Below are 15833 nucleotides of genomic sequence, written 5' to 3' on the forward strand. Positions count from 1 at the left end.
AAATGGAGGACAAGCAGCTCAGATTTCAGGTGATAAGTGACTGGAACCCAATATGCAGGGATTTAAACATGGGAGTGTCAACAATAGTGGCCAGAGAGGAAGATAATTATGGCAGCAGTGTCTTGAATAGATTGCAGGGATGCAAGGGGACAAGCCAGGGAGGCCATGGAGTAAACAGGAGTAAGTCAATTACGTTTTTGTCAAGGTCCAATTTTTATGGTCAAGGTATAGTCAAGGTCCAGACTCCAGAGAAAATAATAAAAATAACAACAATAATGATAAATAAATAAAAATATTTCTGGTTCTGTTCAAAAGCATCTGGCAGTCCAGATTTGGCCCACAGCCTCCATACTGACTATCCCTGGGGTTTCGGTAGCTGAGACAAGGGGTTACCAAAGCACAGACTAGGGTGTAAGGATGATGAAGAAAAAACAGATATTCAGAGATTTTACAAAGGAACGATCACATGACTTGCCAACAGCCTGATAAGAGGGGAAGAGCAGAGGAGGCAAATACTACTCTATAGCTATAAACCCATTTGACAGGGGAAAAGTTACAAATGTTATGACTATAAAGAGGGAGAGGGAAATGGGGAGGAAAGAAATGATGAATTCATGACATAGAAAGTACAAAAAATATATTGAAAAAAAGAGGAAAAATAATTTGGTCTCTTCATTTTGAGCAAATATGTTAGAAAGCAACATGCCGAGCCTTAAGGGACAGATGATGACCATAAATTAGGAAAAACAGTCTCATCATTCCTTTTGGGTCCTGGAACAAGTTACAGAAAAAAAGAGTAACTCTTTAGTTACTAAACAGCCAAATATTCTAACTGATCTGGAAGATAAACTAATGTCAAAAAGCAGCCTAGAGTTTAATCTGTATGAGGCATCAAAGGGGAATTTTGAAGCTCATGCTTCGGCATTCTCAAACAAGTCTATCTTTTATTGTCACTTACCCAGGATTCATGGTAATAAAGATTCCACAGGATGTATTGATACGGATTTCTTTTCCTTCCAGCACAAATCTATGTTATAAAGCACATTATTAGTCATTTACCAAAAAAAAAAAAAAGGGGGGGGGGAGGGGGGAGAAAAATGTTTTCTGCAAATTTTAACTGGATAATACTACTGTATAATGTGTATACAAATATTAAAAAGACACAGAAGCCCTAAAATGCATAAAAACAAAGCAAAATTGTGAGGGAAAGAGGGAAGACAAAGATGAATGACTTTGGGACAAATCTTGAACAAAGTGCAAAGCACAAGTAAATGGGTCTTTCACAGAGAATCTCTGTGAGCGTGAAAATCCTCCATTGTAGGGAAGGAAAGGCCAGTGCATCAATTACTGAAGACTATGACCTATAGTAATGGCTGTAGCCTCTGCATTCATGCATACATACAATAAGTGTTTTGGTCAGTGGATTTACACAGTCAAGGACCTGGTCACACCACAACTCTCCCATTACCCACCTGGCTCAAACATCCCCCCCTCCACACTGCTCCAGAGAGAGCTGCTACCAAGCACTGCTATAATGAGGGTACAGCGTCCTCCTCTTGTGCAACCCCTCCACAGTTTCCTCTTCCCCACTCACATGTAGCAGAACCTAAGTGATTCGAGTGCATTTAGGGCCTTTATGTACCTATGGAGGGGATGAGGGCATGATTTAGCTTTCTGTTTCCTTTTTCGGAGTGTGGGGAAGCCAAACAGATATTTAGGTTTTCTGTTTGTTGCTAGCAGAACTTGTCCTCTGAACAAGGCATACAAGGATTTCCCTCTGCCCCATTCTCTGCTCACTCAATCATAATATAAACTAACTCCTTCAAGGTAAACTATACAATAGTTTGAGGCACAATCGTAACATTCTTCTTAGCAAACCAAAAAAACAAACCTTGCCCAGACTGCTTAAGAGAAACCATCCTAACCCTGCTAGGAATGTTTAAATCTGGTTATCAGCAGCACAGGTTCAACCATAGTGTGGAACAGGTGTAAGAAATTCAAGTGCCTTTCTAGAGCTAAAGCAGTAAATAGCCAGTTCTATAAGGCACTATTACTTGCAAAAGAATCAAGGAAATGAAAACAAATACCTGATAACTTGACTATCTTTTGCTGCCTTGATTGTCTGAATTTGTGAAGCAATTACAGACAGAACTTCTATATCTATGCGATTGAACTCATCAAAACAACACCATGTTCCAGACTGAACTAGTCCACAGAAGAATTTTCCTACCATCTTAAGGGAAAAAAAACAAACAGAAATTAGTATTAATAGCTGAAGCTTTAGATGATTTTTGTAATACTGATTCTTGAAAAACTGCAATGTCCATTAAGCACAAGAGAGTGAGAGAAAAAAAGAGAAAGAAATCATCTTATTTACTCAAGGGAGCAGAAAAGTAGATTAAACGTATTCTCTGACCCTAATCTAAACATATTCTGGATCTAGATTTGCACACAGCTCCCTGACCCCATCTCTAAATTTAATTGCATTCACTTTTCTTTAAAAAAAAAACCCTTGTATTATTATCATAATCATAGTTTTCAAAACAGAAATGTACTATAGTTGTAGGATAGAACTAACAGGAAAAACATGAAATATTTTTCCTTTTGAAAGCGAAATTATAATAGGTGAGACACAGTCTTAAAAAGCTCAGATATTGACAGAGACATTCTAAATTATTATTTAGATATATTCCTTAGCAATTTATAACACCAGTCTGTTGGTGAATTAAAAACCCAAAAGAGCAAATGGCACTGGCAGTCTTATCTTTATACCTGCAGTAAGTAGTGGATGAACTTTGTTATTGTACTGTCATTTCACGGGGAATTACATTTATTCTGTTTTGCAGTACTATCCTGCTAAGTTATTTGAGATAAAGAACATAACATGCCTTACCTGATAATCCAAACCTTCAAAACAATTAAAAACCACACAGAGTTTTCCCATGGCCTAAGGGAAAGAATACTGTTTTAGAGCAGATATGATACATTTCTTGAAACATTAAAATAATAGTGTTTGAATAAGGTCATCCCCGTAGACATAAAAGTTGTTGAAAACATATTTTTGAAAAATTGTTTTTGATGGACAAATTTTTATAAATGATTCTAAAAGGAGAGAAGTAACCTCACCTTAAGTCTGATTCACCCTTTACATTTCTAAATCATCACTCTTCACATTTACAATTAGGGAAGTATTCCCAAACATTTGAAAGCTGAGCCCCCCTTCAGGAAAATTAAACAAACTGCATTCCCCTAAAACCAGTCCGCATTTTTTAAAGGCCTCCTTCGCTTAGATTATGCCTACACTGCAAAGCAAAAACTAACAAACAAACAAAAAAAACCCAGTGAGTTCCTAACTCAGGTTAGCTAACGCAGGTTTAAAATAACAGTGAAGACGCAGCAACTCAACTTTTAGCAGCTCAAGTTCAACCCAAGGCTGCCCTACAAACGTTCACTCAAGTTGCTAAAACTGAGCTAAAAGCAGAGTTGCTGTGTCTTTGCACACCTTTTCTTTTGCAACGTAGACAAAATTTTAATGTAAACATTTTCCATACCTCTTCTTCCCCAGCAGCTTGTGGGGGAGGGGACAGGTACAATCTATACTTTGAGAAACTGGAATAAATTGTGGAAATCTTAACAGTACGATACCTCCTCTCCTTTTATACATGCTTCAAAGAACAGTGAAATAGTGAACAATGTTGACATTTAGGCTACATCTGTACTAGGAGCTAGGGGTGTGAGACCCAGTTTGCACACACATACTTGTGCTAGCTCTCATTGAGCTAATGCAAATATAAATAGTAATGTAGCTGTGGTAGCACAGGTACCAGCAGCAGTGGCATGGTTCAGGTGTGCCAAGCACAAACCTGCTTGACAGCAGTGGGTATATACGTTCATCCTGAATCAGGACAAAATTTCATAACAAGACTTTCTAAAAAAACTTTTTATTAGGGCAAAGTTACAATAAAATGTTAACATACTACATTGTACGTTATTTATTACTTATTCAAGATCAGGATAATACTCAAAGAACCGAAGCAAAGAACTGGGGTGCTTAGCCTCCCTTCCACCCCCAAGACCAGTTCCAGGCTGGAGAGGCAGAGAGCTGGAGTGCTCAGCTTCTCCAGCTGCAGAACTAGGGGATGTTCAGCCTCCCCACCTCTCCCAACTCGATGTCTCTCTGGTCCCAGATCTGGGGGGAGGCAGGGAGGCTGAGTGCCTGTTCTCTGCTTCTACAGCCCTAGAGCTGGCAGGGAGGCTAAGACAGAGTCAGTGCATCCTGGGCAGCCCTCGGGGAAAGTTTTTGTCAATTTCACATCCTTTGAGGGCAGCATTCTCTTCAGTTTTACTAGACTGCATATGACATACGTCTTTTGCAAATACAGAAAGAAAAATATACACAATCTAAAACAGCAGCAATATCCGTATAATATATTAAAATGCCAATCAGAACTTAATAAAAACTCTCTTCTTTGGTACAATGCTAATAGGGCAAAAATTCGCAGTGATTTAATTACTACTGTGGACTGTGAAAATACTAAAATCATTATCGTTAGAGACGGCGATAAAAATTCTTTATTTTTTATTAAGCAAAAAAGGTTAAATTCTTGCTTTCAGCAGCTGGAAAATTCTACAATCCAAAAATTCTATAATCATTCTATAATGAGGTAGATCTTCCAATGCTCCAGATGAGCAAAAAAGAAGATGTGAAGGAACTTTTTCATATCTGCCTTTAAGGACAGCAGTTTCCATGATCTGGAATCTTAACAGAGTATGTATCTTACATAAATGAGGATTTGATAATTCAAATATAGTTAAAAACATGGGCAATCTTCAAAGTAGAAAACCCAAAGGCAAAGTTAAAATCAGGAATCATAGCCGTATCTTCTTCTTGGGTAATATCTGTCATTCTGAGTTGATTACATTGGTTAAAACATATTGCAAAGGAGTAACAGAAAAACCGAACCTAACTATAATAATATGGATGGTCTTATACCATGAAAATAAGGAGTACCCAGGTTGTTCCTCCACCTCCTGAAGGCAAATACAAACCAATCTATAATTTGGAAGAGTACAGCTCTTAGACCAAAATTTAAGAAAATCTATACAAATTCTACTACTTTCAGAAAAAACACCCATCTCGGCATGTAAAAATGAGGCAGGGGTAGAAACTGGGAGAATTAAAAATCTCCTCAAAAATACTAAGGCTGAAATTTGGCCTCTACACCAAATTTTGGCCCCATAGAGCATCTGCAATATTATTTTAGCACTGAAAATTCTTAGCACAGGGCAGGAGTTAAAGTCTCTTCAGTGTTTTCTTCCCTTGATACTGTGTTTGTTGGGGGACCTATTTGAGCATTAAAATCTCCTAAAATAATCAGCTGAGCCATTGGGAATTGAAGACTTATATACCAATTTACATATCCAAGCACCCCCACAATGACTCAGAATAAAATGTGGAAGATAAACATTTAATAAGAAAATCTGGAGATGAGGAAATTTTTAAAAATAGCCTGAATGTCCTGACACTTTGATTCCAAAAGTAAAATCTGACACCGGAGAAGGAAAATGGCATCTTTGACTCCCTCTGGCAAGGGGATACTGTCAAGTCTGATGGTGTGCTCCTGGACAGTGTGGAGTCTGAACCGCCATGTACTGAGCAGCTGGATTTTAAGGGGCATGCAAAGCAGCTTCCATTCCGGAAGACAGAGAATAATTTGTAGAAAAAATTCTCCGATAAGAGAAAGGGAAAAGAGTGTGACAAAGACTTATGCTCTGATTACGAACCACGAGCAGGAAGAAGAAACCGTGGAGGGTAGGGGTATTTGTGCCTCTTTGTAACTTCAGCGGGAAGTAAAAGAATGCTGAGGACGCATGCGCTGCCCTAATGGTACAATTATGGGAAAAATATCTCTGGCTTCAATGCATTGGCATGCACACACCTGAAGTGAAATGGTCACATATAAGCCCTTGTAGAATAATAATTTATTACAATATATTCACTATAGTTTGTTTTTTATTCTACATGCAGTGTGGAAAATTCAGCCTATGTACCTATAGAAAAACTATACAAATTCTTCTACTTTCAGAAAAACCACCCATCTCGGCATGTAAAAATGGGTCCAACTCCACAAGCCTATGAAATTACTCAAGGGCTGAATGTGGCCTAATACCCCAAAGTGTTTTATAGTGACTCAATTATGAACTCAAGAAAATTATTTGTTTAAGGTGAAACTGAAAATGCCAAAGCAATTGGTACGGGTGAAGGGAAGAGTTCCAGACAGAGGGAGCAGAAGTAAAAGAGTGGCATCCAAAACAAGTGCTTAGTAGGAAGGAGAATGATGGAGCACACTTGTTACATTTTGAAAATTAGGAGGGCAATTTGAAATCAGAATTGAACACATTAAGTGCAGTTTTCCCATTCTCTATCTTCCATAATCTCAGTCACTACTTCCATTGTTAGAAAGCCACGCTGCAACAGCATTTTCCTTTTACCAAAGAAAGAAAATTACGTACATGGCTCAGCTGGTACCCAGAGCTTTACAGCAGGGGGACATGAATTCTTACTTTTGGAAACCAAAAAAAAAATCTTTCTCTGAACGGCCACTTGGTTCTAATCCTGGGTTGCCTGCACGGCATCTCTATGCACACCCAACATGTTTCTGTGCTAATCCCATCTATATTTTTTAAATCAGATGTGAGAATCTGCATTGTGAGATTTCCCATTTGCTATACTAATTACTTGTTCTGAAATAGTTATGTAATTCATTCAGCTATTTTAAATTAATGCATCTGATTACCTTATATACTCTCTTTTATAACTTGTATACATGTAATTTGCCATGTAAAAGAGGGCTTTCTTTCTTTTTCATTTCAGTAGACAGCTACTGTAATGGTTGACCATACACATGAAGAATAAAAAGATAGATATGAGAAAATAAGACCTGATGCTGTGAGATACTGAAAACCTCCGGTAAGATATTAAGTACAGTAGAACCTCAAAGTTATGAACACCAGAGTTGTGAACTGACCAGTCAACTACACACCTCATTTGTATCCGGAAGTACACAATCAGGCAGTAGCAGAGACAATAAAATAAAATAAAATAAAAAGCAAATACAGAACAGTGTTAAATGTAAACTACTAAAAAATAAAGGGAAAGTTTAAACAAAGATTTGACAAAGCAAGGAAATTGTTTCTGTGCTTGTGTCATTTAAGTTAAGATGGTTAAAAGCAGCATTTTTCTTCTGCATAATAAAATTTCAAAGTTGTATTAAGTCAGCGTTCACTTGTAAACTTTTAAAAGAACAACCATAATGTTTTGTTCGGAGTTTGTTCAGAACATTTCAGAGTTATGAACAATCTCCATTCCCGAAGTGTTTGTAACTCAGAGGTTCTACTATATTCTGAAGTCCGATTCAAAGGGAGTTGAGGGTGCTCAACACTTTGCAGCATTGCATCCTTGGTGTATTACTGCTTTATGAATAAAGGTCAACATCTCACGTATCAGTTTTCCAGTGATGTTTGTAAACATTTTCTGAGGCTTTTTAGATCATAGAAGCAAAGCTTCCAATATTCTCTAATAATATACAGTTTTAAAAGAAGAAAAGTAGCAGTAAGTTTCGTCTCTTAATAAAAAGTAGGGGCCAAAAAGAAGCTGAAAACATCAATGTTTTTAACACATATCTACCAAGTATATGTTTCCTAAGCATTTTAATACTGAACAATTCAGAGCTCAACCAAAGGACAAGAAATTAAATTTATACAAAGGGCTAAAATAACTGATTTGTTTTTGCTAAATAAAATGTATGTATTAAATACAGCAAATTTAATGAAATAGATTAAAAGAAAGAAAATATTAGCATCACAAATATTTTTGGCACCATCTATGTAATATATTTAATTAATCCTTTCCAAAACAGACAAACTATGGTCTCATGGTAAAAAAGCTCAACATTCTCACCAGCATGCTATTAAGGAAACTAGAACTGATGTATATAGTTGAATCCCTTACACCCAGATATGTACCATACAGCATCTTTGACTTACTTCCAAATATTTATGATAATATGATCAATTTAAAAAAACTAAAATTGTTTCAGCAGTTGAGGGAAACACATCTAAACTGTAAGAAAATGACATGAACTTGATGGCCCAATTTTATTCACAAAGCTGATTTGAAAGCAATAAGATGTATCTTAAAATATAGCAGTCTGATACTGTATCATCTTATCAGTGCAACAAACTATAGAATTATATGCCCTGAATTAGAGTTTCATAAATTTGACAGTCAGTAAAACCTTAACATTTATCATGAATGGACACAATTAACTATCTTTTTGGTCTTCATTATTAAAAAAATGGTTAGCGACCTCCATTACATAAGTTCTTCCAAGTATCACTGGCTTTCTTACTCTGATGTAAACTTTAATTAATGATGCATTTCTGTACCAATTAAAATCACTTTGGAAATGATAAATTAAAGGTATAATGCAACATTTTAGAGCTACACAGGGAAGAATAAAAGGCAATGGGCCAGTTCCATCCCCACTGTAACCCCATCAACTATAATGGTTTTGCATTAGGGATTTACTTATTCCCATATTTTTATTTATTTTCAGAAATCATTATGTATATGTGTTCTTAGGATTCAACTTTTAAACAAGGCTGAAGTTTTATTCTGAACAACCATTACCCTTAAGAGTGACTACATTCTTCATAGCTACAGTATTTGTTTTATATTCAACTGAGGTTTGCAAAAAATATAATACTCATTAAAATTCTTATAAGGATAATTACTCACAATGAATAGTTTACTGATTTCCATAAAACTCTTCATGTAAGGAAGGCAAACTGTCATGGCCCAGTGTGACGTTGCACCCCATAATGCTTTATAGAAACATGCTTATGAGTGTAAATATAACATAACTAGAATATGTTTTATGCTCGATATCCCATGTAAAATATCTTTGCAAATGTTATGTTCTACTGAATGTATTCATCCTATTCATATGCATGTATCATTTTTATATCTGAAGTTATGAGTATTGACTCTATGCTTGTATTTAAAGTGTTTGCTGAAGGAAGCACATAAGGCAGATTTGTTCAACATAATGTGAAGGGGTTATTCAAGTAATTGGGAGTACTTAGCTAACAATGGACCTTGAGAGACGCCAATCCACATCTGAACTTTCCTGGGAACGTTCAAACTAACATGTAAATAACAGCATCGGCCTGTAAAGAACTTAGTCATGCATGGACATGTGCCTTGCCCATGTGACTTCAAAACTCCCTCTTGTAGCTGTGATTCTGCACAGGAGAAGAGAGGGGTTTCCACCCACAAGAGGAAGACAATATAAGCCCCTGGAAACCCCTCCATTTTGTCTTCAGCTGGCTCAAAAGATAGCCTCTCCACCCCAAAGGGATTCCTGAAAGAAACTGGAACAAAGGACAGTAACTATTGGGGTGTGAGTGATTGCTGGATCCAGACTAGGCAGGAGTCTAGTCTGTCAAAGAAGCTTATTGGAACATCTCTGAGGGTGAGATTTACCTGCATTTAGTTTCCTACTGTATTAGGCTTAGACTTGCAGTTTTTGTTTTATTTTGCTTGGTAATTTACTTTGTTCTGTCTGTTATTACTTGGAACCACTTAAATCCTACTTTTTATATTTAATAAAATCACTTTTTACTGATTAATTAACCAAGAGCAAGTAATTAATTCCTGGGTGAGCAAAAAGCTGTGCATATCTCTCTATCAGTGTTATAGAGGGCGAACAATTTATGAGTTTACCCTGTATAAGCTTTATACACAGTAAAATGGATTTATTGGGGTTTGGATCCCATTGGGAACTGGGTATCTGGGTGTTGGAGACAGGAGCACTTCTTAAGTTGTTTTCAATTAAGCCTGCAGCTTTTGGGGGACGTGGTTCAGACCTGGGTCTGTGTTTGTAGCAGGCTAGCGTGTCTGGCACAACCAGGCAAGGTACTGAAGTCCCAAACTGCAAGGGAAAATGGGCTTAGAGGTAGTCTTAGCACATCAGGTGGCAGTCCCAACGGGGCTTCTGTGACCCAACCCATCACACCCAGAATCTACAGATGGAAGAGACCTACCTTGTAGGTCATCTAGTCCATCTCCCTGACAGTGCAGGTCTGATTCTTATTGTACATTTACCAGTGTCTTCTCCAACCTAGATTTAAAATGTGCCATTACCCTACTTGTACCAACTTTAATTATACTAAACAAATTCTCTCTCTTTGGTGTTTAAACCTTTCAAATATTTTCTCTCTCTCTCTCTGGATACTTATATGGCCCTGTAGTATCAGAGCACCTTACACATATTAATAAATTTATCCTCACAAAACCCCTGAGAGGTAGCGAAGTATCCCCATTTTACAGATGAGGAACTGAATCAGAAAAATTATGCCCAATATCATACTGAAAATCTGTAGCAGAGCCAGGAATTGGTCGTGGGTATTCTGTGATACAAAGCCAGTGATTTAATCACAAGGCCATCCTTCTCCCTCTCTATGTCATGTCTCTCCTTCCCCTGCTCCCCAACTACAAATAATGTCTACACAAGCTGTATAATGGCACACTTAACCCCTTCCTGGGGTTTGGCTTTAATGGAAAATCAAATATAATACAATACTTATTTCTATTACATAACTCCTAGAGTCCAAAGCAAGATCAGGAATCCATTGTACAAGGGAACTGGTACAAACACACACTCAGAGACAGCGTCTGTCTCAGAGTTTATAGTCTAAAATAAATAGAAAGAACAGAAGGTCGGAGTGGATACAGAGGCACAGGAAGATGAAGTCTTGCGTGCCAAGTCAGTTCGTACAGCCAGAAATAGAATCCAGGTCTTCTGACTCCTACTCTACTACCCAGTCAACTAGACCATGTTTCCTTTCTAACATAAAAAAACATAAACCTCATCTTAAAATTTCTCCCCCAACCTGCTTTACTTAAGGGTTTCATCTCTGTCTTCATCCCTACTCCTCTCAAACCAAAGGGTCAAGCCTTCGTAGTTAATAGCCTGTACTATCTTGGGCAATTAAAAAGCTCCACCTGCCACAATCAGTCAACATAATATTCTCACCAGATTTATACAGGGCTCTAACACCTGTTGACAGTGAGTCGTCAGAAGAGCCTTCAATCCCAATGTGGGATTATATATCCTGACACGCAGTTACACCCCATTCCCCAGTCATTGTTGAGTCAAGCTACACAAACTATTTATACCTCAGTGGCCCTTTGGGGTTGGTATCCCACTCTCATTTGTGATGGATCTGCTGGTAACCATGCTCTACATCCGAACATGCCACGGGATGGCAACATTGCTGCATCTTTCATATTTTGCTTATTCTGTTTTTTTTGTTTGTTTTTTTCCTTTTCTATATCTTTAGTAGATTTTGAGTCTCAATTTTGTTCTTTACCTTCCCCCCTCCCCAATCTTTCCTTCCCTATAAGGAAAAAATGCAACTTGCTCTCTATTCAATTGTTCAATCTGGCAATCTGATTAAGAAATTAGGGGAGACAGAATATTATTGTGGAGCTCAGGGGAAGAGGATGGCAATCTTGAAATTAATATAGGGTAGGATGTTCACTTTTAAAATAATAGCACAAAGTAATAGACACTGTAACAAACTCAATGCATCAAGCCCAAATTCTATTTGTCTGTACCACAAGTAATGTTAATGTATGCATGTGTATCCATAATATATAACTGTATATGTACTTATGCATACGTGCGTGCGAGCACACACACACATACGGAATAATACATTTCTGAACTGATAATTTTCTATGATAGTAGAACTTCAGAGTTATGGACACTTAGGGAATGGAGGCTGTTTGTAACTCTGAAATGTTCATAACTCTGAACAAAACATGATGGTTGTTCTTTCAAAAGTTTACAACTGAACATTGACTTAATACAGCTTTGAAACGTTACTATGCAGAAGAAAAATGTTGCTTCCCCCTTTTTTAAGTAGTTTATGTTTAAGACAGTACTGTACTGTATATGCTTTCCTTTTTTTCTTTCGTCTCTGCTGCTCCCAGATTGTGTACTTCCAATTCCAAATGAGATGTCTGGTTGACTGGTCAGTTCGTAACTCTGTTATTCATAACTGAGATTCTATTGTAGAAGCTTCTCTACTAATTCATCATTAATAGGTAAAATATCCCACCTACAGAATTTGGAAATAGTCCAATGTCGTTGCTGAAGGCTCCAGAACTACAGCCTACCCTGCAGCATAGGCCACCAGAAAAGTTCTTTTAAAACTGTAGAAATACTCCAGCAACTAATTATTAGCATTAAGACACCAAACTGATATAAAAATGTTGTGATTAAATGTCAAAGTCATTTACCTTTAGAGAAAACTTTAAATGGTTACAGCGAGTATTCTGTTCATTTGTCAGTCTACCAGCATGGCTGAATTATCAACAGGTAAGAAATTTCTTATTCTGCTGCACCCCTTCTCTGCTTATTCATCCCTAATGGGAAATAATGAGCAGTGAATCACAGAAGCAGGGTGGCAAAGGTTAAGCACTGTTTTAATTATTTTTAGAGTAGACGAATAGTCACTAATTGAAGTTCCCTCTCTATAGGGCAACAGCTTTGTAATTTAAAGATTTATTTGGGAACCATCCCACACCAAGTTGAGATCCCACTGAGGGACCAGGAACCGAACTTGTGGATAAAGTCTCTCAAGCCCTCTGAGGAACCTGATCATGTCATGGGAGAATACCGTCTGACCCTGACCCTGGATTGATGGATGAAAGGCGGAAATGGCTGCCAGATGCACCTTGACCGAGGAGTGTGCCAGGCCCTGGTTCCTCAAATGTAGCAGGTAGTCTAAGATCGACTGCACCAAAGAATGCAAAGAGGAGATGCCCCATTCAGCCGACCAGCTGGAGAACCTCATCCATTTTGCCAGGTATGTCTGTCTAGTCGAGGGCTTCCTACTCTCAAGGAGGACCTTTTGGACACCTTCCGAACAGACCCGCTTCTCAGGGTTCAACCATGCAACATCCATGCTGTGAGGTGGAGGGGCGCGATGTTGGGGTGCAAAAGTCAACTGTGATCCTGTGACAACAGGTCTGGTCGGTTCAGCAGGGGCCATGGAGGGATTGCTGCCAGGCTCGATAGCATCCTGAACCAGTGCTGGCAAGGCCACGCCAGGGTGATCATGATAACCTGAGCCTTGTCTCGCTTGATTTTCACTAGGACCTTGCTGATGAGCGGAATCGAAGGGAACATATACATCAGGCTTCCTGCCCACGGCAGGAGGAAGGCATCGGAGAGGGAGCCCTTGCCCAGACCCCATCTGGAGCAAAACCTGTGCCAACTCCTGTTCTGCCTGGTAGTGAACAAATCCACTTAGGGAGTTCCCCACCTCTTGAAGATTGTGCTGGTTACCTCGGGGAGGAGCACCCACTCATGGTGAGAGGAGAAGTCCCTGCTTAAGTGATCTGCTAGCGTGTTCTTGGCATCCGGAAGGTGACACACTTCTAGGTGGATTCCGTGGTTGATGCAGAAGTCCCAGAGACAGGGTGCCTCTTGGCAGAGGGCTGAGGATTGCGCTCCCCCTTGTCTGTTGATGTAGAACATCGAGGCTGTGTTGTCCATCAAGACTCTGACCATTCTGCCTGACAGATGAGGTAGGAAGATCACGCACACTCTGTGCACCACCCTGAGCAATTTGACGTTTATGTGTAGCATCATTTCCTCTGGGGACCACATACCCTTGGGTCTGGAGAGGTGCACCCCCCAGCCAAGGTCCGAGGCATCCGAAACCAACTCACCTGAGTAAGGAGTGCTGATGAAGGGAACTCCTTCCAGGACTGTCCCGGGGTCAGTCCATCATCGCAGTGAGGTAAGTACCGCCGTGGGGATAACAACAACCTTTTCCAGGCGGTCCTTGGATTGGGAGTAGACCGTTGCCAGCCATTGCTGCAGGGGTCACATCCAGAGCCTGGCATGGCACATCACATATGTGCACGCTTGCATGAGACCTACGAGGTGCAGGCAAACCCTGGCTGTGGTCAGAGGAAATGCAGAGACTTCCACGATGAGGTTCGTCAGTGCCCTGAATCTCCACAGCAGCAGGAACGTCCTGGCACAGGTCGAGTCGAGCATTGCTCCAATGAACTCTAACATGGATTTTTTTGTTGTTTATCAACAGGCCGAGGCAACAGCAAGTGGCTTAACAGTAGTGTGACATCTCTTTGGACCTGGAGCTGCCTTTGACTAGCCAGTCGTCAAGGTACAGGTAGATCTGGACACCCCGACTTCTGTGGTAAGCATCCACCACTGACATGCACTTGGGAAATAACTGTCGCTAGGCCAAACAGGAGGATGCTAGGCCAAATGGGAGGATGGCAAACTGACAGTGGTTGGGACCTACCATAAACTGGAGAAAGCGTCTGTGTCCCTCAAAGATGGTGATGTGAAAGTACACATCTTTCAGATCGAGGACGGCGTACCAGTGTCCCAGATCCAGAGAGGGTATGATGGAGGACAGGGAGACCATGCAGAACTTCAGCTTCGCTAGGAAACGGTTCAAGTCTCGCAGGTCCAGGATAGGTCACAGACCGCCCTTGGCCTTTGGGATTAAAAAGTAAAGGGAATAGAACCCCTTGTTCCTGTACTCTGGAGAAACGACGTCCATCGCACCTAGCTGCAGCAACCCCTCTTCCTCCTGTGAGAGGAGACTCTCGTGAGAAGGGTCCCTGGAGAAGGATGGGGCGAGGAGGTGGGAAGGAGGGGTAGAAAGCAACTGAAAGGTGTAACTCCACACCACTGTACTGAGGACCCATCAGTCCAATATTATAGATGCCCACGCAGGAAGGAAAGGAGAAAGGCAGTTGGCAAAAATAGGGAAGGAAGGATCCTGGGAATAGTCCTCGAGCGTAGCCTCAAAATGGTCGCTTGCCTGCCTGCTTATTGCAAGCTGAGCTCGACTGAGAAGTTCATAATACAAACAGACACCTCCTCTGATGTAAGACTGGGTGTAGTCCTTTCCCAGGCAGTTGACAAAGAATACCACCTGGTCCTCTATATATACAGAAAACTTCCCCCAGGAGGTGACCTGTTCAGTCATAGAAAAGGAAGCTTTAGCTGTGAAATGGGCTGCAGACTAGGCCCTAAGACAGTATTTGTTGGGAAATCCATTCTCACTAGTAACAGACCATTGCCCCTCTTCACTGGTTAAACTGCATAAAGTATGCCAACCCCAGAATTATATAGTGGTACCTTTTCTTAAAGCCATACAGTTTTCAGGTATTTCACCGAGCTAGGAAGGCCCACCAAAATGCTGATTTTTTCCCTGAGAGGGTGGGGACCTGGATCTGGAGGATATGAATCCAGGTCCTTTTTTGAGGGGAAGGGTATGGGATGTGGTATACAAACTCCACACTAGAGAACAAGGGGTTAAGGAGCAACCTTGGTACCTGCCCTGCCCTTCCACACTTACAAAGCTTGTGCAAACTGGAGACAGACATTCAAAAGGGAAACAGAGCAGCTCAAAAGGGGACAGGCAGTGTAAGAGGGCAGACCTCTGCTCTCAGTTCTGCAGAAGTACTGCCCAGGAGCTCTCATTGGCTGATGGCTAGCAACACAGACCTGATAGAGCCTGCAAAGGAGAGACTGGAGTCTGTCCCCCTTTACAGATGTATTCACAGGAGTGCTGTAAGTGAAACATGAGAAGTAATTCTTCCATTTTACTCAGCATTGATAAGGCCTCAACTGGAATATTGTGTCCAGTTTTAGGCACCACACTTCGAGAAAGGCGTGGACAAACTGGAGAAAATCCAAAGGAGAGAGAGAAAA

At 40.1% G+C, this 15833-nt stretch overlaps 1 protein-coding gene across 1 annotated transcript in view; it reads right to left on the reverse strand.

The window, feature by feature from the left end:
- DNAH14 (dynein axonemal heavy chain 14) overlaps positions 1-15833 on the reverse strand; it is a 467695-nt gene that overhangs the window by 285926 nt on the left and 165936 nt on the right. The window contains 3 exon segments of the mRNA XM_074947623.1: positions 959-1027; positions 2088-2233; positions 2894-2947. Of these exon segments, the coding sequence (XP_074803724.1) occupies positions 959-1027; positions 2088-2233; positions 2894-2947 (269 nt within the window).

The sequence above is a fragment of the Natator depressus genome, chromosome 3 (assembly GCF_965152275.1).
Source record: "Natator depressus isolate rNatDep1 chromosome 3, rNatDep2.hap1, whole genome shotgun sequence".
In the NCBI taxonomy this organism is placed as follows: domain Eukaryota; kingdom Metazoa; phylum Chordata; order Testudines; family Cheloniidae; genus Natator; species Natator depressus.